The 22,335-nt window shown below is 41.6% G+C and overlaps 1 protein-coding gene across 1 annotated transcript; it reads right to left on the bottom strand.

The window, feature by feature from the left end:
* Positions 1-7,770: 7,770 nt before the first annotated feature.
* LOC132256788 (chymotrypsin-2-like) lies at positions 7,771-9,547 on the bottom strand. Its single transcript, XM_059753335.1, has 4 exons — positions 9,431-9,547; positions 8,573-8,923; positions 8,365-8,511; positions 7,771-7,938 (listed from the first exon to the last, which is right to left on the bottom strand). Exons 1-4 carry the CDS (start codon positions 9,545-9,547, stop codon positions 7,771-7,773), a joined length of 783 nt encoding a protein of 260 aa, XP_059609318.1.
* Between the last annotated feature and the right edge of the window lie 12,788 nt (positions 9,548-22,335).

Here is a 22,335-nt window from a genome sequence, read left to right as displayed (position 1 = left end):
TTAAATGCTGTACGTGGCTCTTTGTCTGAGATAAACATCTCCATTCCTCGCAGATAGGTTTTGTCTTTTTTGGCACTAAAACGGAGAATATCTGTGCGGAGCAAGGCAGAGATGACATTACACAGAGATTTCATAATAATCCCTCTGACAATCCCGTCCGATGTCTCTGACACGAGAAGAAGGTTCTCTCTTAAGTACTTAGCTCGGCAAACAGCGTGTATAATTGATAGCATTTGCATACTGCCGTTGATGAAGAGTGAGAGAGCTTTCGCCGAAGCACGCGCCGAGGGGTGTCTGAAAGAGGACTTGTATACACAGGAGAAGAGTTGCAAATTGAGATGAAAAATGTCGATCTCTTTGGCTGAAATTTAAATTCAACGGAAGACAGATTGTAGGTGGCAGAGAAGCGAGCTTTGCCAGTGAATGGAAATGACTCGCCATTAGTTTTTGAGAGGGAGCTTCTATGGTGTGTTGTGTGTTTTCCTCTGGTCGTCAATTTATTCCTCCACAGTCAAGCTTTCGTCCTCGTGAAAGCTCAGCGGCGCTCATACATAAACATGGCGAGTGAGAGATGATTTCCGCTGTGAAATGATTATGTCGCCGCAGATGATTCCGCCCATCAAGTCGCTGTAGAAAGAGGGTCACTGTGCGTCTCTGGACGCTGTGATGGTCAATTTCTAGGGCAAATTGGATCGATGGAGCTTCGCGATAGCTTCAAAATGCGCCCCAGTTCGAAAGATTGTGGCGTCAGGGGCGAAATTGGACGAGAGACAATTGCTCAATTTGCGTAAAACGTGATTGCGACGGCTAATTTGATAAGGGAGCTCTTATGCACTCTCCCATATTTTATTCACGTCCACAAATTATTGGACGCCCCAAAACAACAAGCAGCCCGAGGCTGTGACTCGAAGATTTCCACCTGGGCGACTAATTGCATTACTGCAGACGCGATTACAGCTGTCAATTAATTTGTTTGCCACTCCGAGAGACAAACACAGCCAGACAAGCATTATTGCGAAAAAGGCTTTGCTGAGTAAATGCCAAGGAGCAAATCACAAGGCGACTTTTGAGAAAACTTAACGTTCTCTAATCAAATAATCAAATATTTGAGTAAAATAATCAAAAAATGATTATTTTCCCAAGTAAAATTGAAAAAAAAATTATTATTTTCCCAAAAAAAATTACAAAAAATAAGAAAACAAGTATTGAATTAAATAATAAACAAAAATTAATATTTTCACAAGTAAAATTGCTAAATAATCAAATTAAAAAAAAAATTATCGAAAAATGATTAATTTCCAAAGTAAAGTTGAAAAAAGAATCAAATTCTAAATAAGATATTAAAAAAAAAGATTTTTTTTTTCAATCAATAAATCAGAATATTCCCGAATATTCACTATTCTTCAATTATATTCAACATTTGATTAAATATCCAGAGAAAATAATCAAAAAATAATCAAAAAATAATCCAAATTTTGGTATGAAATAATCAAATTTTAATGAAATATTCAGAAAATAATCAAAAAACAATCAGAATTTTGTATGAAATAATCAAAATTTGAGTAATAATCACAAATAATCGAAAAAAAGATTGAATAATCACAAAGTTAATGGTCTCAACTTGTGAGTGACTTTCCCCTTGGTAAATGCTCAGCATCCTTTTTCACCCAGGATATTTGCGCTGCCATTTTTTTAAGTTTGCAAATTAAAAATTAAAAAAAATTAATTTAGCGCAATTAAAATTATCTGTAAATCGAATTATTTACAATCACTGGCTGCAAAATTGCTCCTCCAACCCCCGAAAAAAAATTCGTGGTTGTGATTTAAGAATAAAATTGAATTATGTGCGCCTCTATGGTACAATGCGCTTTTGCTGAATCGAATTTGAATCATTGCGTAATTTAGTGCAAATCAATAATTCAGGGGTGAGAGTATATTTTATGAGGGTGTGGGAATTATGTGGCAAAAAGTACTCAATCACACTCATAAAATTGTGTAATATTTATTGGAAAAATATTCATACTGCTGAATTGGTAATGAAAAAGGGGTCCCGTGACTGTCTGGGCTAAAGGACTTCAGTGACTGGGATTTGTGGGAGCTTTTCACGTTCTTGGGGGAGAGCTTTCAAGCGCCACTGCCATCTGCAACTATAAATATTCACAACGATATATTTGAATGGATGAAGCTCTCGAAAAGGCAATTTCCTGTTGTTTATTGTGCAACTTCACCAGTGGGAAATTTATGTGCATTTTGGCCGAAAAGGCGTGCTTTTGCCATAGATTTTTTTTTTTTTGATGAAATGCATTTTGTGAACTTTTTCGCCATGGCAACTTTTTGAGCCCTAATTCGCCGTAATTTGCCTTTGGCACGGACATTTCCGATTAATCCGCGACACGGAAATTAAATTTAATCTCTCCCTGACCGGGAAAATTATATTGGAAAAATGTCGCTGGATAAAAATTCATACCAATTTGGATATTCAAATTTGTGCGAATGCGTGCGAAGAGGGCTTTTTTTGGCGGCAATTCCTGCACATCCACTCGAATGGGGAAACCCTGGGTAGTTGAATCTCCTCGATGGAGTGGCTCGAAGATGGGGCGCAGCGTGAGTAGAAGTGCTGTGAAGTCCTATTGAATATTCATCAAACGCAATGAATTGGAAAACATCTCATCGTTTCTATAGTGACACTGTCATTCTCCCCGCTTTCGCCCACATAGCTGTGGCGTCCCATAAAATATGCATACGTGTATCTGGGCCGTGTACTACATTATTCCTCGCCTGGCAGCCGGGTAGTCATCCCTTTTGACTATTCTGCGGGCGCCCGGCAAAAATTTCTAGTAATTCTGTGGGTGGCGGGCAAAAAAGCAGCGCCGTGTTCCACTTTTCTGCCGCTCCACATGGAATTATGTACATACACAGTGTGTTGGGCAGGAAAAAAATATGTGTTTTCTCCACGACAAGCACGAGAGGTGTCGAGTGGGATGCTGAAAAAATATGTTTTGCATAGCAATAGCATGTCCAGTTTTTCCTGCATACTTGAAAAGGGAATCCGTGAATTGAACTCTGTTTACAGCGTAATTGTTTAATTTGATCATTCACAAGTGAATGGCAGAGACTCTATCGGAATGAATGGCAAAAGCTCTTCTTTCTGCATTTATAAAAACTTAGAGAGATTTTTTCATACATCAGCTAAAGGGGGACATAATATAGTCATAAATGGTGTACAGCACGGCAGAAGTACTTAAGAAGTGGAAGTGTTCATAAACTTACAATTCTTGATAACGATTCTTTGGATTTCTCTTGAATTGTACGAAGAAACAATCTTTTTCTAGGTTATGTAACGAATCACGGACGGATTTAGTGCATAATTTGCATTCCAGCACATCAATTATTATGCTAAAGTCGCCAAGATTGCTAATTATCTGCAGAATTAAGCATTTTCATGCGATTTGAAGCCGAAAAACACTGCAAATTGTGCCGAAATCGAACATAACCTCGAAAAGAGTATTGTAGGATTAGCAAAATGTTTATTTAGATCACTTTTAATTCAAAAAAAGATAATTTTGCCATCTAGAAAGCTTCTAATTGAAGCTTTTTGAGACCTCTTTGTGATATTTTTGAGGTTATGGTTGGAAAAGACGCTCAGAAAAGCGGTTGAAAGTGGATTTTTATAGAAATATAGCATGAAACCTTAAGATATTTATTATATTTTGTGAATTATGAAGGAAGGAGTAAAAAAAATGTAAATTGCTGCAAATGTTTCAAAGTAGTGTACAGAATAGGAGCATATTATCTCCCCCTTGGATTTTCATTGTGCATTTATTGAAAGAATTCAAGTGTTTCTTTAGCATTTTGCAAGTGATCTTTTCCACCTTTCCTTCGTGTGGGAAGCAACGAAATTGAGAAAATTGACTCAATTAAAAGACATTTAGTGGTAATATTCCATGTTCGCAAATCTCTTTCACTCTCCGAAGTTATTCTGATTGCCAATTGCAATGTTGACGCTGAGTGTGAGGAAGAATCCGATGGAATTCACTTTGGAAAGTTTGTAAAACTCTCCTGTCGTGCCACATTCGCCCATCAGTATTCCTCGGACAGCGTCTCAAGCTTGAGGAAACTTGTTGCACCATTCCACATATGCTACACGCCGGAATGACTAAACACGGCCTCGGGGAGGAAAGGAAAAAGGACTGCCGAGGATAAGCCAGAACACCGGAGCGGCAGTGTATGAAAATATCATGAGAAAACTGTTCCACCCCAGCAAAATGGTCACGTATTGAATGCGGAGGAAAAATTCTGCACAAATTCACTGGAGAAATCTCTCTCCGTCTTGCAGAGCGAGGAAAGTTTAGTGCTCAGCGCGGAATAGAGGCAACTTTCGCCATCGAATGTGAGCCAGGCGAAAAAAGAGAGCGTAAAATTATTCATGATTATCGCATAAAACTCCCCCATTCGTCTCCCTTCCATCCTCTTGCTTGCTGCTTTTCCGCCCCATTCTTTCCACCTTTCAATTATCCTGATGAAGATTGAGGCGGCGCTCGTGGAGTTGCAGAAAATACAAAATTGCGACTCTAACATTTATTAAAAGTAATTCAATGCAATAAAATGCTCAGCGAGGAGGTGAAATTCTCCACAAAGTACCGTGAAATTCTGTGCAATATTAAAAAACCACCCGCTGCGAAATCCCCACCCCGGAAAACACTGGAGTCCAGGCCATCAGTTCTGCAACACTTCCGTCTCCCCGACTAAAAGGCACGAGCTGGAACGGCGGCGGGTGTGAGCGGATCTCCTTCGCCGCCCGTCCAAATGGCGCAGAGTTATTGAAAGGCGCGCTGTGGGTGGAAATGGGACAAAAAGGAAGTGATCAAGAAGTGTTTTCCGAGCCATTGATTTTATATTCGGAATTCATTGAAACTTGTAGTTGATGTCTTGCGACAGAGTGAACGCCATAAGGACGACTCTGCTCACCTCTTTTGGTGCACGATATTGCATTTTCCGAATTATTATCCCTGGGAATGAGTAAAGCGAGCAGAATCTCTGCCGAAATTTGATTAGATTCGGCTCCTAGTTGAGCTCTATTTATGCATGCGGACGTATTTTAAAATTCAAATGAACACTGTTCTTAATGAATTTTTAACGGGCACTTGTTAAAATCCCCGACATTGTCCTTCCCCTGCTAAATTCTTCCTATTAATTATTCTTCTTTCAACATCCCCTAAAAGTCTCACTGTGGCTCTGTATTCAATTATAACGCTCATTTCATCCTTTTCCACTCGCCAACCGTCCACGATCTATGAGGAAAAAATCCAGGGAAATTTGAGTGACCCAGTGGAGAAGGAAGAAGGAATAAAAGGACCAGAATTCGCCAATGGAGAGTTAATGCGACTGAAATGTGTACACCGCTCAAAGACAGATCCAAGATTTGAATTGAGAATAAATACAGCAAAACATTTTTAATTAATTTGTAAGCAAAACGAGTTCAAAATTTGGCAAATTTACCTCAAAATCTGTAAAACATCTTACAATCGATCATTTGAGTGTTAATATTGCTCTGTAATAATTGTTTTCTGAATTCTTTCAGTTGCTTCTGTTGGTATTTATTGGATTTTTAGGCTGAAATATGACAAAGTTAATAGAAAAACCGAAAATGTTAGTTTCCAAAGTAGATTTTAAGAGTCTTTTATTACATTTTATCCAAACTAAGATAATTTGAAGTAAATTTTGAAAATCTAACGGCCGTTTTAATCGAGTGCCTTGAATTTTTAAGACAATTTCTTACTATTGCTTGAAATTTTTTAACAAGTAATAAAACAGATAAATATCTTTTCTTAAATACATAAGACGAAAACTGTGATAAATCGATTAGCATTGAGTGCAAATTGAATTTTTCACTCCAAAAGACTTCAACTGGACAGTACACCATTTCTGCGCACAGCTGCTTCGCCTTGGCATTCGGAATATTTTATTGCATGTCCAGGAGTCGGAGGGACGACGTGAAGTGATGTGGAGACAGACGGCAAAGTGTTCATTGAGGTGGAATTGGGCATCCCTCTTCGGGTCGTCCTCACTCTCTCTCTCATCCTCTCGTCAAAAGCCAGGCACTCGATGATGGAATGGATGCAGTCGGAAATCTGGGTCACACAGATCGAAATTCTGGCGATGCAATCCGACGCCCCGAGAGAGACACTCGCATAGGCCGGAGGCTGGGCACAAGGTGGCCCCCAATCGATAATAATGCGCAACCGATCGGAGTGTGTCCGTCCATCAACACTGCCGAACAATCGATGCCCAGCCGACCGTGCCGCACCCCAAAGCGCCCCCCGCGCGCGGGGTGGGCGGATTATAAGATTAAAGAGTTTTTAATTTGCCCACCCGTCCAAATATCGCCAGCGTGCATCCGGGCGTGACGAAATAGGTGACGAGGCGTGGGCTTGGCTGCGTCTCACGCCACTTGCATGCCCATTTTAATACAAAATCAATAGGACGAATGTGGAAATTGCAATTTCACCATTTAAATACTTAATGATTGTGTTCAATGCTCTGAATTTATATTCCTTCAAACAGAATTGCTAAATCAAAGCAAATTTATATAAAATTGCCTCTCATCACGTTCAGAAACAGGGGAGAATTGAGCCAGTTTTAATGCAATTACACTCAGAGAAAGTCTTAATAGAATTTTTGCGCCAAAGAACTCAAGATTACCGCTGAATTATTACTGCGCAAATTGATAAATTCCGTGACAAAATTAAAGACAGAACTCTGGGAAGTTTTCGCTATTGTGAGAAAATCACGTCTTTGAGTGTATTAGGGGGAAAAATTTACAGTGCCTTTAGGCATTTACTCAACAATTTATTATAATTGAATTCACCTTTGAGCAACTACTCAGTCAAATATTTGTCTTAACAGCATCGCCCTGTTGAACTTCCTCACGAGAACTCTCTATAATGTATTTGGCGAAGCAAGTGAAACGTAAGAGGAAAGTTTCACATATTAACATCGGAGGGAAAAATGCCTTCCGTTGAATGAAAAATTTGGATCTTGTGTGTGTGTGTTTTCACATATCTGTGCAATATAAACTCTTCAAATCGGAAACCATGACTTGAAGCTAATCGCTCGTGAAGAGCTCCACAAAATGCTCTTGCGATAGTGAATTGTGGAGCTTTCTTTGTGTTATTTTAAGGAAGATGTTGCCAAATAAATCTTTCTTCTACGGCCAATCCTGGGTATGGTTGAGAAAAAGGGGTGAAAAAGCTCCTCTTCTTCCACCTCAATTATCGCACGCACTGAGTGAAAGGGGATTGATTTTAGCCGGACAGCACGATGTGTGTTCACAGCATTGAGTTATTTATGCCAAATAGAGTCTCTCGCAGAAAAGAAGGGACGCAGTGAAAGCTGCAATTTATATTGCAAACATGCCTTTCAGCTATAAGCTCTTCGCAGTGTGTGAAACTGTGGACGTGACATCGATTTCCATCGTGTGTGAGCCATAGAGCAAAATTCTCCCATGAATTTTCGAAGGGGGTGAAAGAGAAATGCAATTTAATGCTCAGATGAAGTTAGAGAATCGAATTCCACGCCCAGCAATATTGCGACAGAGCAAAATAAACCCTAAAATCACTTGGAATTTTCTTGTGTTTTTCCTTCATTTTATACAACACTCATCACAACACTTCTCTCACTTAAAATCTATCTTGTCGCGTGCAGCAATTGAGGGCGATTCTGTGCACTAATTGAGTCTTTTTTCAGATTCGATGACGAAGCATCTTGAGATTATATGCCACCTTCCAACGCCAGGCCGATGTGCAGGCGTATCCAGTCGATGTAGTGCGAAACCTCCGTGAAAACTCCCGGATAGGGCGCGATTGTGCAGGGTTTCACGCTCCAGGACACAATTCCCACCTGAACGCCGTTCACGAGCAGCGGGCCGCCAGAGTCACCCTGAAAGCAGAGCAGGACGTTGAAAATAGAGCCGATTTCTGCTGGCAGGACTTGTTAACCCTCACAGAAGAATATTCCAGCGACTTTCAATTGAAAAGCTTAGCGAAAGCTCAAGTGGCTCAAGTCTTTTTGAGCTGAATTTGAGCGTTTTGGAAGCAAATAAATGTCTTCTGATTATGCAAAGTTTCTTAAATAGACAAAATGTCACATAATTTCTATAAATGTCAACGGGAAAATGCCACATTTTCTGTCGCGTTCAAGATGTCAATGGGAAAAGGTATGAAAATATCTTCCGTGTGCTATTTTAGGATTTGATACACTTGAATAGTCGCCCTGAAATGAGCAGTGCGAGGGTTGATGATGGCAAATACGACGCACAGAGTCGGCTAGTTTGCCAAAGGACTATAAATCAATTTGAACACTCACAGTACACTGCCCTTTGCCGCCCTCTTTCACGCCAGCACAGATGTTTGTGGTGTGGATCTTGTCAAAGTGGAGCTTTCTGCACTCATCATCGGTCATCGTCTCCAGGTCTACCTTCTGCAGGTGCGTCTGAATGACCCCGCCGACGGTCTGGGGGCGAAAGAGGGGCTTCAATAGCCGAACCGTGGGCTGAAATTTCACACCCACTCACCGCATTCATGCCCCATCCCACCAGCTGACCCTCGAGGCCGCCCTGCGTGAACTCGAAGGCCTGCGGCAGGCGCACGGCGTTCACGAACACGTCAAACTCCAGCGACTGCTCCAGCTCGATGAGCGCGATGTCGTGGATGAACTGGTTGTTGTCGTCGTATCCCTCGTGGCAGATGATCCGGCGGATCTTCATCACCGAGTCGCCATCCTTGGAGATCACGTTCGTGCCGTACTGCACGTTGTAGTCGTCGGGATTGCGGGTCAGGAAGCAGTGCGCGGCGGTCAGAACCCATCTCGAGGCAATGATCGTGGCGCCGCAAGTGTGCGTTCCCGAGCGTGTTCTCAAGGATACCTGAAAGAGTGAGAGAAAAAGGAGAGAAGGTGAAGTCTTCCATCTGAATTGGAAATGCATAAAACTTGAGGAAGAAGCTTGCGTGTCTGATTTGAATAAAGAGGAAGCTGAACTTCCAGTGAAGCATAATATTATTTGTGACATCTTAACTGGGTGCAAATCAAGACACTCCCTCTATTCATAGCTGGGAAACTTCCTCGAAAGCAACACGGAAACGTCAGACAGTGCGATACACTCCATATCTTTCGACGATATGCCTTTATCTGTGAGTCGCAACAAGAGTCGGGAAGAGGCAATTAGTTCAATTAGCGCGAGAACGATGATAGCCGCATTGGCGACTCTGGAAACTTTCACATTTTGCCAACGGAAAACTTTTAATTTGCCCCACAAATGAAGTATGAATTATTTCTCAGCGACAAAGAAATCACTGCAAGAAACTTTCCCACGTCCTCAGGGGCGGTTCGTCTGGGGCGAAAGTTGAGGAATTGGGAATGAAGTGCGACTCACCATGTAAGGGAATTCCGCAGTGAGCGCATCTGATCCATTCACCACGAAGAAGTCAATGGCTGGCGGCGCTCCGAGTCCGAGGCCAGTGAAGATGACAACGAGAAGTAGAGGACGCATTGAGGACAGCTTTCGGCACCACTAAGCACACACTAGAGGCTGCCACGAGCGCCGCGGCTCCTCTTATAGGCGCCCCGAGAGCCTAGGAAGGAACTGATAAGGCGCTATCAATGTGGCCACCGAATTCAATTAGAGCCGAAGGCACAGCTCAATGAATGCGTTCACGCAAGACTCGGAAACAGAGATGCCAATCTTGCCGGAAAAACATGCCTTTGCAGATCCAATCCAGATTGACCTCAGTGTTTTCACGCTGTTCAACAACCTCTCTTTCGCCAGCACGTTAAAAAGTGAATTTCCTCGCTTTTTGGGAACACTTTCAGAGATTTCCACCGTGCGCATGGCGTTATCTGCACCGAAAACAGTGAAAATAGAGCCAAGAATCCTTTTGGATAAAGTTGATGTCCTGCTTTGCGCATTGGAACCGACAGAATAAGAGGCCTTTTCAACCCTCTTCTTTCTTGCAGTGTGTCTGCGGAAAATTCGCCACTCTTTTCCCCGGTTTGAGCATTCGGTAAGACAATGAAGCGATATATCGTCGGAAATAAGAGGTGTTTAAAGGTGTTGTATAATAAGAGAGACGAAGGAAATCTCTTATTAATTTTCACACCAAACCAACAGAATGAAACAGACTTGAAACAGTTTTGAAAACAGCAAAAGAACAATTTAAATTCTTCAGTTATTTAGTGAAACATTGAAATCTCTCTATTTTAGCAATATTTTCTCATGAAATCATAGTAATATTTTGAGAATCAAATAAAATATCTCTTTCTTCTCCCTTTGTCTTTATTTCTCCACTGTTTTCTATTTAATTTGCAAGCAATTTGGTGTTAAACAGAATGATTACAGAGCTTTATGCGAGTCTCAAGGGTTTAATAACTAATCAGTCAAAGGGTTAATCAGTTATCTGATTTTTAACAGTGCTGGTTTTCGAAAATATCCTTTCAGTGAACCCTTTCCTCGGGGTTTAGTACAATAATTCTAGACACTCGACTGTTTCGTCGCCCTTTCAAATCCTCGAACGCTCAACATCTCCAAACAACATGGTTAGTTTATTCGCACGATTCGCACAGAGTTTTCAGAGCATGAATTTCTGATATAGTTTACTAATCAACCTTTCCGGAAGCCTTTGCGAGTTGCGGTGAAATTGAATTTAATTGATGTGAGAACACACAAAGCCAGAACTTTCAGTTGCCATATTTTGCGCGAAAGTTTGAGCAATTTTGCAGAAAAGCCATGGGAACAGGTGAATCCACATTGAAATACCGACGCAACTTTGGCTATTATGTTGTCTGCCCGGCGAATCCTTGCCAACTCCTCCAAATACCCGAGAGGCGAGTCGCAATCAATAGCTCTACCACTATTCCTCGCACAGCCACAATATTATATCATAATAATTCTAAGTTTAAGCATGAGAAATGCGCCATCATCGACAGGCTGCATGACAAACTTTGTCTCTTTGGGTTCGGAGAACTAAAGAGTGACGTGAAATGCGTTTTCAGCCATTCAGGTGCTTTGCGAGTATGAAAAATAGATTCTGGCTTTGGCAGCACTCAAGTTCATCGACATTGGACGACAGCCAAAGTTGCTCTTGAACAGAGACAAACAGAATTCGCTGTTTTCGGCGGCTCTTCGATTAACAATTTTGGCCTAATCAAATATAAATATGAGGCAAAGGTTGGACTGTGAAGTCATCAATTCACGTCAGGAGATCCTTGTGGATAATTGAGAATTATTGCTTCGGGTGATGTTGCAATATTGCCCGTGCACTCGAAAAGCCAGAAAATTGTCCATTTCGCGCGAATTCATGCCTGGCGCGCCAATTAATATCGTTCAGCATGAGAAAAACTACACCTATTTTCACGGTTGGAGGAAGCCCGAAATACATCTGGGCCGCTGCTCTACCTCTTAATTGAGTTGCCTCGGCATATCGATTTTCCATTATTCATCAACGACTTGCAATTGTGCCGGACGACGGGCGTGGGTGGAGTTTCGGCCAGAGATGATGACCATTAAGTGAGCAAAAGCGCTGGGCGAATAATTATATTTTATGTCTCCAATGTCAATTTATGGCGGAAAGATTTAGTTTCGCCTCAGTCAGCAGGTGTTCAGTGTCCAATAAATATTTGCAGAAGCACTCAAATTTATATGCCTCGCGGTGTATTCCTTTTATAGTCCCGCACACGCCGATCCTACGGGGTGTATCCCCTTTTCATGACTCGCCACCCATTTTTCCATATTTCCGATGTCGGCAGTAAAGGCAGCCCCGCGGGGATGGAAATTGCAATTTGCCGCCAAGGATGAGTCCTGAGCCGCGCGGCGCGCGCTCAAGATGGGAAAAGCGTATGCCTGTGTGTCATTTGAATTTAGAGCAGCCAAATTAGAATCGCAAATTTGCATTCCACGCACAGGCGAGTGGAGAAAAATCGCAGGCTCCACACGAGGAGCCCCAGAGTCACAGGATGTGTGCTCGCAATGATTTTTTCATTCGATGCCAAAACGAATGAAACAGGTGTCGAGCCTTTTTTGCCACCTCTCTCTCTCTCTCTTGTTCACTTCCGCCGAGGGTGATAAAACTTAATGGACAGATGCTGTTTGTGCACCACACATCCTGTGCACTGGAGACAAGAGCGGATCTCCGCCCTGGAGGCGCTGGGATAGGATCATTAATTAAAAACCCAGGTATTTTGCCGCCAATTTCCCATTGATTGCCACGCTGAGCCAATGCAAACGGAGAAACACTGGAAAGATATACACCGAATCTGTCCGCTTTATTGGAATTGGATAAGGAAGATAGGGGCAAAATAAACCGAATTCGCTCAAATTAGAGCAATGGAGAGGTAAATATACCTGTTATATCTAAATCGTCAGCGTGATTTCCTTTTCCTACTATTCCTCACATTTTCGTTTTACTGAATTTACTGATTTAATTAAATTTTCACTGGTGAAATTACTGCAATTTGACAATATTCTAAACTAAACATATGGAATTGAATACAAATGTTCTGAATAATACACCGAAAATGTGAATAATTCTTCATCTCAGCTTTTTATTGTCTCTTTATAAATCCACTGTAACTAAGCTGATGTCATTTCAATTACAAACTGAATTCATCATTTGCAAATCTTCCTCTAACTCGCTCATTCTTTGTACAGTTTCTTCAGCAGAAGCAGATGTGAAACATTTATTTATACACAATTTAGTGATTCCGCATTGAATTTTTTAACCTGGGCGATCTAATCTTACTCGAGATTATATTCTCCTTAACGATTTGTATTGAATTTTTATTCACTACAGTCATCTAAAGGGAATGATCATTTGTATATTTTCTGCCTTTTTCCTCTTTCTCCTGTTCAATTTCCTGGAAATGACTCTGGCGAACATCTGGGCTGGAAATCTGGGTGACACGGGCAAAGGTGAATCCGATGGGGGGGCAGGAAAAAAACAAAAACACACCGATGTCACACATGGAAATCTCGTGCGCAGAGCCAAAGGGGCGAATAGCGTAATCCGGAGGAGTGAGGACAACGACTCACGTGCTGGAAGATTAAATCCCAATGTAATGGTCCATTAGGAAATTCTGGAACACATTCATCTGGCGAGAGATGCTGTCCGGCACACACACACTCAATGAGGCCTCGAGGGGGGTGGGAAAAAAGTGGGAAAACTGGGTGGTTTTAGAATCATTGATGGGTTGTCGGTATAAGGAGAAAAACTCATGATCCGTTTCAGCTGTTCCATTTGCATTAAATCTCACATTGAGGCCGGAGCGCCTCGTTATTCCCAGTGTTGGCGGGAATTGAGAGTCCCAGGAGCGCCACGAAACTTCAGCTTTATGATTATGGATTTCATTAAAATATCATTTTATGACGGTGGAATAAAATATTTAGGGCCTTTCCCAGCGCATCATCCCTAAAAGTGTGGGCGTGTCACTTTCGGCCCTGTTTCGCCACTAATTTTATCATCTCTTGACAAATTTTTTCCTCCCCTTCTTGGGCTGGTTTAGCTTTGACAGTGTGTTAATCCACACCAGGCGTCTCCACTGCAAACCACCCGGCGCCTCCATTTATAGTTTAACATAAATCTTCACGCCAATTTAAATAGAAAATTATTTTGGATAACATGTGTTTTGTGTGTTTGAATTTAATTATTGAAATTTATTGCATTCCTCAGAATCCTATATATCACTTGCTGGGAATCTCCTATGACTCGACATTTCAGGCCTCATCGCTCACATCGTCCAATGGCAATTTATTATACAAATGTCTCCGGAATGCTATGCAAACGCCCGCGTGCGCGCGGGGGCAAAAAGTGTGACTCCTCATTGTGATATTATACACCATAAAACAATTGGAATTGATTGCAAAACAATATAAAATTTACTACGTCCTCACGACATCATCTCGCGAGGAATTTGTGCTCCTTGTCAGACCCTTTTATGAGCCCCATTCGAATTTTAAACATCCCCCAAAAGAGGCAAAGAAGGGAAAAAATATCCTCGCGCAGCAACAGAACACATAAAATCACACCCACTCACACCCCCCAAATGTGCCTTTTTGGGTGCAATTTCGCCATTTCAGCGTGACGACGGAGGAGGAAATTAAAGTGGAGCTGATGGAAGATTGATTTTGAAATTTCCCACGGGATATAATCATGACATAGTTGTAATTTTCACGCCAGAAACTGAAGCACCCAGATTGATTGGGAGATGAAAGTCTTGCTTCGGAGAAAGTCATTATTGATGCTCCTTCAAAAGATGCAATTTATTTATAAAAGACTTTGCTTCATTCTCTCTTTTTGTGATTGAATTTGAAGCTATACAATGTACAAATTATCCACTTTAATTTGCTCATAATGACTATTTATCGCCTGTCTTCAAAGGCGTCGCACTAAGAGAAGTCATAGAAAATGCTGCGAAGGAAGCAACATTCGTTGTGTAAGTCACTTCTTCATAGCTCATTGCTTACAAAGTGCTGGAAGTTGCCTCAAAAAGTTTAATACCGTTTCAAGCTCATTCCCAAGCACACTCCATACAATTTCCATGTTGGCAAGTAAACATCCTTGCCACCGTGTGTCTTCCTAAAACTTTCAATCTCCACACTTTAAATCCCCCTTTTTTTGCCACGGCTGTAACTTAAAGTCCATGCACAGGGAAGCCGCCTTAAAGCGCCACTCTTTTTGCCTCCCGTGTGAAATAACAAACAAGGATATGGAAAGAACAATGGGACGAGAGGTGATGTGATGTCATTGCGAGGGGTTCACACGTGTGTGGAGTTTTAAAAAAAACTTTCTTTTGGGGCGTGCGTGCAAAAATAGCGAAAAGTTAGCACAAACTGACCAAAGTGTTTATTGGCGCCTTCGTAAATCAGCCGCTTTATTCTGCTTGAATGCTGGGGGAGCGGGGAACAGTTGGGGGTGATTTCGAGGGTGGTTTCTGGAAAAGTTAGCAACCCCTTGGGGAGATTGTGACAATATAGACACACATCAAGATTTGTCTTTGATGCCTGTTACATTTGAAATCCTTTTTCGCTACGCCTCAATGCGAATCAACTCGCCCCAAAGCACGAAGGGATGATGAGAAAACAAGTGTTGTGCCAAATGGCCAGGGCTTCCCAAGAAGAATTCCTGAGAAGGTGATTTCGAATGGGGTTTTAAATAATTCTTCCGCACCCCAGAAAACACTTCGCAGCGCGCGAGAGTTATTTAAATGATGGATTCTAGGGGACTGAATGATTTGATGGAGTGACTGAATGATATGAATTAAAATCGAAATACAGGCGATGAAGCGTTGAGCAGAAAATCTGTAGTCATAATCATAAATTTGGGATATTTGCGCCCGAATCTCCGCCACTGTTGCCATATTAAATTACACCCAAATGTACATCAGTCTGGGTGCGAGTTTTTGGCATTTTCAATATAAACACTGTTAGGGTGATATGGTTAAAATTCACAAATTAAATTTCGGTCATATTCTGTCATTAATCTTTGCCAGAAAGAGTGTCACTCGGTTTAATGATCATCATTAATAAATGTATGCCACTGCGTAAAATTATACTTTGTTTGCTGAATGTCAATAAAAAGTCCGCGTTTAGCTGGTGTTTCGCCCTCAACACGGCCAAATATGTACACCACTTAATTTATGGGCAAATCATGGCCTGCAGCCGTCAATACAGCGCCGCCCACACTCCTCGGCGTGACTGTGCCGAGAGCTTTTCGCGCCGACAGAGGAAATGAGAGTTGACAGAGTGGAAATATCCAGTAAAACTTTCATAACTTCATCGTTCACCTTCAGCACGCACTTAAGGACTTTTGCATTGCACGACAATTTCTTGACACACTGCCAAAAATATCATAGCGGATAAAATTTTTGCATATGCAAAGGAAAGTCGTGGAAAGTAAGTTTTGAGAGAAATTATCCATATAATAATTTAAATTTCAATATATTTTTTCCGGACATAAGGAAAAAGGAGATTAATGACTAGAAATTCAACCATAAAAACTTGCCAAATCCGTGCATAAATCTTCTGGATTCCAATACAGCACAGAAGAAACATCTCATTTCATTGTGATAAATCCTTGTTTGTGTGCATATTCATGAGAATATACATCAGAGACGTTTGTGACAAATTTGATATTGTTCAGAGGGCCTTGGAGGATGCAAGGATGAAAGCAAGAGCAGGACATTGTCAAAGGGGGGAAGACATATGAAAAGAATTCTGCCAAGAAACATGCCATCCACCCATTTTCAACGGATGATTTGAAGATGGTGAGTTAGCGCGGGAAAGGGAGACACATTCAGCCCAGTGAGATGTGGAAAGTGTGCCATAAGCGCGGCTACAAAGGCGACAAAATGTGGCCAGAGGCGATGAAAACCACTTCTGTGCCTTGGCATCTCATCCCAGTCAACAATGATTAAGTCGCGGAGACACTTTCAACACACCATGTGGCAATGAGAGCAAGAAATTGAGGACATGGAGATGCTGACAAAAGTGGAGCGGAGCTAAATAGAAAATGGCACATTTCCAGATATCGCCCAAAGCATTGCTATTAACCCATTTCTTCACACGGTGCGCAAAAGGAGACTTCCTCAAAAGCAACCTAATGAGGATTTGTTTACAACTGGTCGTTATACTTTTTCGAAAAATAAAAGACTTGCACACGAGAATATACACACTCCGCAGCAGTTCTCCATTCCCATCCACCCATCAGCATTATTGCCTTATGAATTATGATTAAGTCTCACATAGAAATTCCTCTTCATCTCCCGAACACAAGAAATTTCCCTCGAGGATCCGTGCAATCTCTCAGAAGTGGTTTGATGAATACCGCGTGGCAGGCAACAATTTCGGTAAGGGCTGGGGGGAAGTCAGGAGCGGCAAACACTTAGAATACCTGACGTGCGCCCTTCTGGAAGAGCCGGGAGAACTCACGCAAGTGCGTTCGAAGGGTATTGGTTGACACCGGAGAAATTTATACTGCCCGAAGGTGCTTCTCGCCCTTAAACTTTGCCAACCCCCACTGAGACTTGGCCTGCTTCTCGTGCAGATTGCTCAAGGTCGAGACTGGGTGAAAAATTGCACGACCAACTGAGGGTTGGCCGAAAAGAAATGCTGTGCGTTGGCCAAACTTTGCTTCAGTCAATTTTACAATTTGATTCACGTTGAATCCGCACCGCCCGAAGGAACTCCATTAGAAGCACGTCACGTCAATACGTGAAATATGAGCGATGTGCGCATTACATATTTGCATACATACAGACTCTCCTCTCGTCCGACAAACTCCGGCATTTTTGCCACACTTTGGCTATGCATGAAAATGCTGGAAAAGTTGGTGCTCAGGTGGGGGTGAAGTATTTGATTGAAAAATTTCATTTCTAAGTTTGTGCTATCTAGAAGTTTATCCATACATCTCACTTTGAAACCACTTTTCCAACGCTGAACACGAGCGCGCCTGGTGACGTCGAAGAGCCCAATTGAGAGCATTTGAAGCTTTTCGGTGAATTTTCCCGCACAGTATTATTCCGGAGGAGAGTTCAATTTGGAAGTGTTAACCATAACGACAGTCTTATGAAAGGATAAGACATGTTTACAACATTCTTCGCGCAATCCACAGCTTTCTATGGAAAATGTCACGTGCAATTTTCTTGCTTATTTGTCAATTGTGTGTCAATTTTTGTCTAGATTTTCCCTATAAATGCGATAAAGCCAGAATGTTCATAAATGTTTACATTCACAACCATTCAAATACTCTCTTAATTAGTAAACATGATGTTGTCTTTATAATAATCATTAGCAAAGAAAGAGAGAGAGAGAGAGAGAAATTTAGACTGTGTAAAATAGAGGAATGATAATTAGTAATGCTAATGACTGGAGCTTTTTGGAGAGAACTTCCCGAGTGTAATCCCCAAAATGTCATATATAGTGTGGGAATCCTTTGAATTTTCCCAAAGACACATTCAGGGGGTGTGTTTGCAACCCTCAAAAGAATAACATGATATGTGAATAATGTCGGAAAACAGCGTATATGAGGAGTGTTTACATGAAATATCTCTGCAGAGTCTCTCTTTTGGTATTCGTTATAAAACAATAAGATTTATGTTTTGTGCAAAATTACACCCTTTGTGAGGGGGAAAAGTGGATTTTGATATCCATTAAAGTTAAATAACAATAGCGAAATGGGATATAAAAGTGTTGAGAGAGCAGAATACATTTTGCCTTTGCTGTGAAATCCCTTTTCGTCAATCCCAAAAGTCGATTTCAGAGAAAGAGAGCCTTGTTGGCTTGGCTTCGGGGAGCACATGTATTTGTGTGGGGATCATTCATAAATCACAGGAATATCTACTTGTGAATTCTCGTGACACTTGTTAAATGCCTTCAGGCTCTGCCATTCTTTTCCTCGAGGCCTCCAGGCGATGGCGAATGAGGACAATTCCCGCTGGGACAAGTGAGATGTGTGGAGATTCTTGGCGACAGCAGAGCTCGTCCTCCCGCCATTCATCGTGATAATATGTATTGCATTTATTTCCTCAATCAATTCCCTATACTTTTTGCTGCATTCTCTACAAGACATATCCTTGCCATTGTTGGCTGGGCGAGAGAAGAAAGAATTCCTCTCTTGTGAATGGTACAATACATTACGGAGAAGTCTTTCAAGATTCCTTTTCTGTTCCTCCGCAGAGCTCTTTTGTGCCGAAGGTGCCAATTCAGTGGCATGAGACATTTTGCAGTGGGAGACTTTAATCGCAATTTAAAGATTCTGATGGGGAAATATATGTGAAACATTTGAAAATAATAGTTTTTTCTTAATTAAGATCTTGATGTGCCATTTGCTTTGTGCACTAAAAATAAATTTACTCGTGTGCCCAATTGAGCTTAAACGCGAACTTTTCGCTCAAACGTCAATTTTATTGGGTAATATAATATCTGTAAAATTAAATTGAATGTGTAGAACATGAATGGAATGGTTTGCAAGAAGTCTTCTAGCATTTATCTCATAATGTTTACGAGAACATCATAGAGAGCTCGCTCTTTTTGCCTCATTTGCTGATGTCTTGGATGGAGATTTTTGAAATAACATCTCCTCTGATTGTGTTATATAATTCTTAGGTATCGAAAGCTCCTCAAAAGCTCCCATTCGGTCTCTCTCTCTCTTGGCATGCGATATTCATCTGTGAAGTGCTCACAAAGCGTGTGTATGGATTTTATGTAAACTAATAAAACCCGTGGCAATCATTTAAGTTATGCTCGGATGTACAAAACGAGGTGGGTTGAGTGCGGAAAGCTGCCTCCGATACCGCAATGCTCCGGCAATGACAGCTTCCCAATTAACGGTGAGTGAAAACTTGGGCACGACTCCCCACCTGAGATGGAAATTGCTCACCATCCATCCAGCGTGGCTCGCGTGGCGAAATCACCCCCAATTTCCGCACACAATGCCAGCCGGCAAAGAGGTACATAAATTTCCTGGAGTGGCGTGTCCGATAAGTTTGATGCATGTCAAATTTCAAGCGTGAATCCCTCGTGTGTTTATTGAAAGCCAAGGGGAATCGTGGATGATTTATTAGGGTTCGTTAGTCGGAGAGATTGTGGGCGGCAGCAGAAAGCCCCGAATCATCCCCCACGGCGCCTTCTCACCACAATATAATTGTTTCCTGATTCTCGTGGGGGTCGTTTCGAGTGCTGGCCCGCACAAAAAGAGGCCCTTACGTGCGATCCAGACTTCCAGCACAAAAGACGAGGTGCGAGGAACACAAAAGAAAATTTTTCAATTCATCCTTTCACCACCCAAAATCTCACGATTCTCCTTGGCTGATTAATTTTCCAGGGGGGGATTTTTGTCAAATCCGCAACCCAGATTTCTTTTTGCTGTTCAAAGTGTTGGGAAGAATAATGGAAAGTTCGCTTGTTTGCCGTACTTTGCAATTATTTCCACATTAGTTGGCCATCAATCTGCATTTCCCCCACAGTGTTCCGAAGCAAAATTAACAGCTTTTCAAGACCTGGAAATAAACTCAAATTGCTTCAACTTCAATCGTTCACATGGAATGTTTCCAGCAATGCTAATGCGCCAAGTTACCAAATTGATGTCCAGACTAAACTGCAGCATCTACTAATCCTTGTTCTAATCCTTACGATATAGATTGTTACACTCCCTTAAAGATCCCATGTGAATATTCTAAATATTTGAATATATATGTCTACATGTGCGCTATTCCCACGATGAGCAGAGCGTGAATAACAAAAACGATGCTGAGAAAACATTATATAGTGTCGCTCATCCCCAAAAGCGTCGAATTCGGGATGTTTTCCCAGAGATTTTCGGCTTTTGTCAATGGGAAAAACTGAATTGTGGTGAAATAAATGATTAACATGATGCTCAGTCCAAATGGTGACATTCTTCTTCCATTTATTGGGGCGAAAAAGGCTCTTCTCGTCACTGAATGTGGGATGTTTCGGTATATTTTCCTCTTCATCTTGCGCGTCTTTCTCCCTCATTTTTTTTTTTAGTCTGATATATGAAGCGTTGCCGAGGCAAAAACAAACTATAAAGGGCGCCGTTAAGTCTGTGAAAATAGTTTTGTTTGAATAGCAAAGGCGAAACTTAATCACGAGGCTGGGAGAAGAGCTTCATCGACATGAAAACGTGCTGAAGTGTGCAAATGGAGTTCTTCCGTGATTGCATTTACCGACGAAAGTTCAGACGAAATGGAGCTTTGGGGAAAGAATCTTCACTTCGCCACTTGGCAGTCTTGAGGTGGAGCCATTTATGAAATTCAACAGCCTCCGGAGAGCCACTATAATTCATGTGAAGGGGAATCTATTGAAAGAAATCTATTGCCATTATATTTGTACCGCCCGTGGCGCACTGACTCCTCTCCGGGGCTTGTCATTCTGCACATCGTGACCGATTGAGAGCGCCTCTTGAGGGGCTGAAAGGGCAAAAGGACGGTGACTTGTGCACCCCTCGAGTGCCACCCAGAGAGCTTAGCAGCCGCAAATGCTAAACATCAGTGGGTTGAGTGGGAAAATGTCACGCTGTGAACAGTGTGTTGATGTCTTGCAGGGTTGTTATTAATTAGATTCACATTTCCACCCACAATTCCTGGGGTATATCGTAAATATTCTTTTAATAGAGTTATGCAGAAGCATTCTCACTCCACTGTCACGCCTTGAGACGATCCGAAGCAAAATATTTTCCCTGAACTGCGAAAACTTCTGCCGTAGTTTAGCATAACAAAAAGCACAGAAAGCTCATCATTGTTTGGAGTGCACAAAAGGGGTGAAAAGGTCTGGGGGGTGAAGGTGAAGTGTACACGAGAAGTTGATAGACGCTCTTTTTACCTCCAACTGGCAATCAGGGGTGAATTCCACTGCAAGTTCGTCGGTTTTTTTTTTTACTCCAGACTTCAACTGAGTAAATAAATATAGTTTCACTGGATCTCTGAGAGACAATTACCTGGGAATTTCTATTGGCAATTAGCGCAGCGTGTCAATTGCCAAGAACTTGTAATGGCAATTGTGTAACATTGTTGATTAATGCATAGAATCACTGCATTCAATACATGACAGAACATTGCCATCGGGAACATTCCTCAACCCACAGAAACAAGCTGAGTAACATCGTCAACCCCACCCAGGACACGCGTGCACAGGACATGGTTCGTCATCTTGAAGTTTGGTCTTCGATCACAAAAGCTCATGCGTGGCGAGAAAGCAAATAATTCAAGCTTCCCACACAAAACACCCCGAAGCACGTCAACAAAGAGGACTTCTCATTAGACAGTCTGATGAAGATTAAATTTCCAGGCGCTCAGCTTCAATATTAGTGAAGAATTTCGTGCTGATGACGAGGAAAAAGGCTCAAGATCAGAATCCAGAGCAGATGCAGTGATGAGAAGCTGAACTTCTCTGCCTCTGACTTTCATGTGTGTTACCTTTCACTAAATTCCATCACAGAGAAAGCAATTTTAAGTTACATGCTTAAGAATTTCTGTAAACTCAACTTTGCACTTTCATCTATTTGCTTGTTAATAAAATTTTAATGACTCCATATTCAAATTGCTTACGACAAAGTTACTAAAATGCGCTAATTGCTGGTGACGTGGACACATTGATTAGTGGTGTCATTGATCAATGGATCAATGGCATAGGAAAGCATCTCTCAATAAATTATCACTTAAGTAATTCCGGAAAATTGACTATATACATCTGATATGGCTTCTTGGAAGGAGTTTTGTTTGCTCTGGGGAAGTTTTCCTATTTTTCTCAACTCAAATTTCCCGTGAAACTTT

This window comes from Phlebotomus argentipes, unplaced genomic scaffold (genome assembly GCF_947086385.1).
Source record: "Phlebotomus argentipes unplaced genomic scaffold, Phlebotomus argentipes genome assembly contig_17, whole genome shotgun sequence".
Lineage (NCBI taxonomy): Eukaryota > Metazoa > Arthropoda > Insecta > Diptera > Psychodidae > Phlebotomus > Phlebotomus argentipes.
This window is presented reverse-complemented; position numbering and strand designations above follow the sequence as displayed.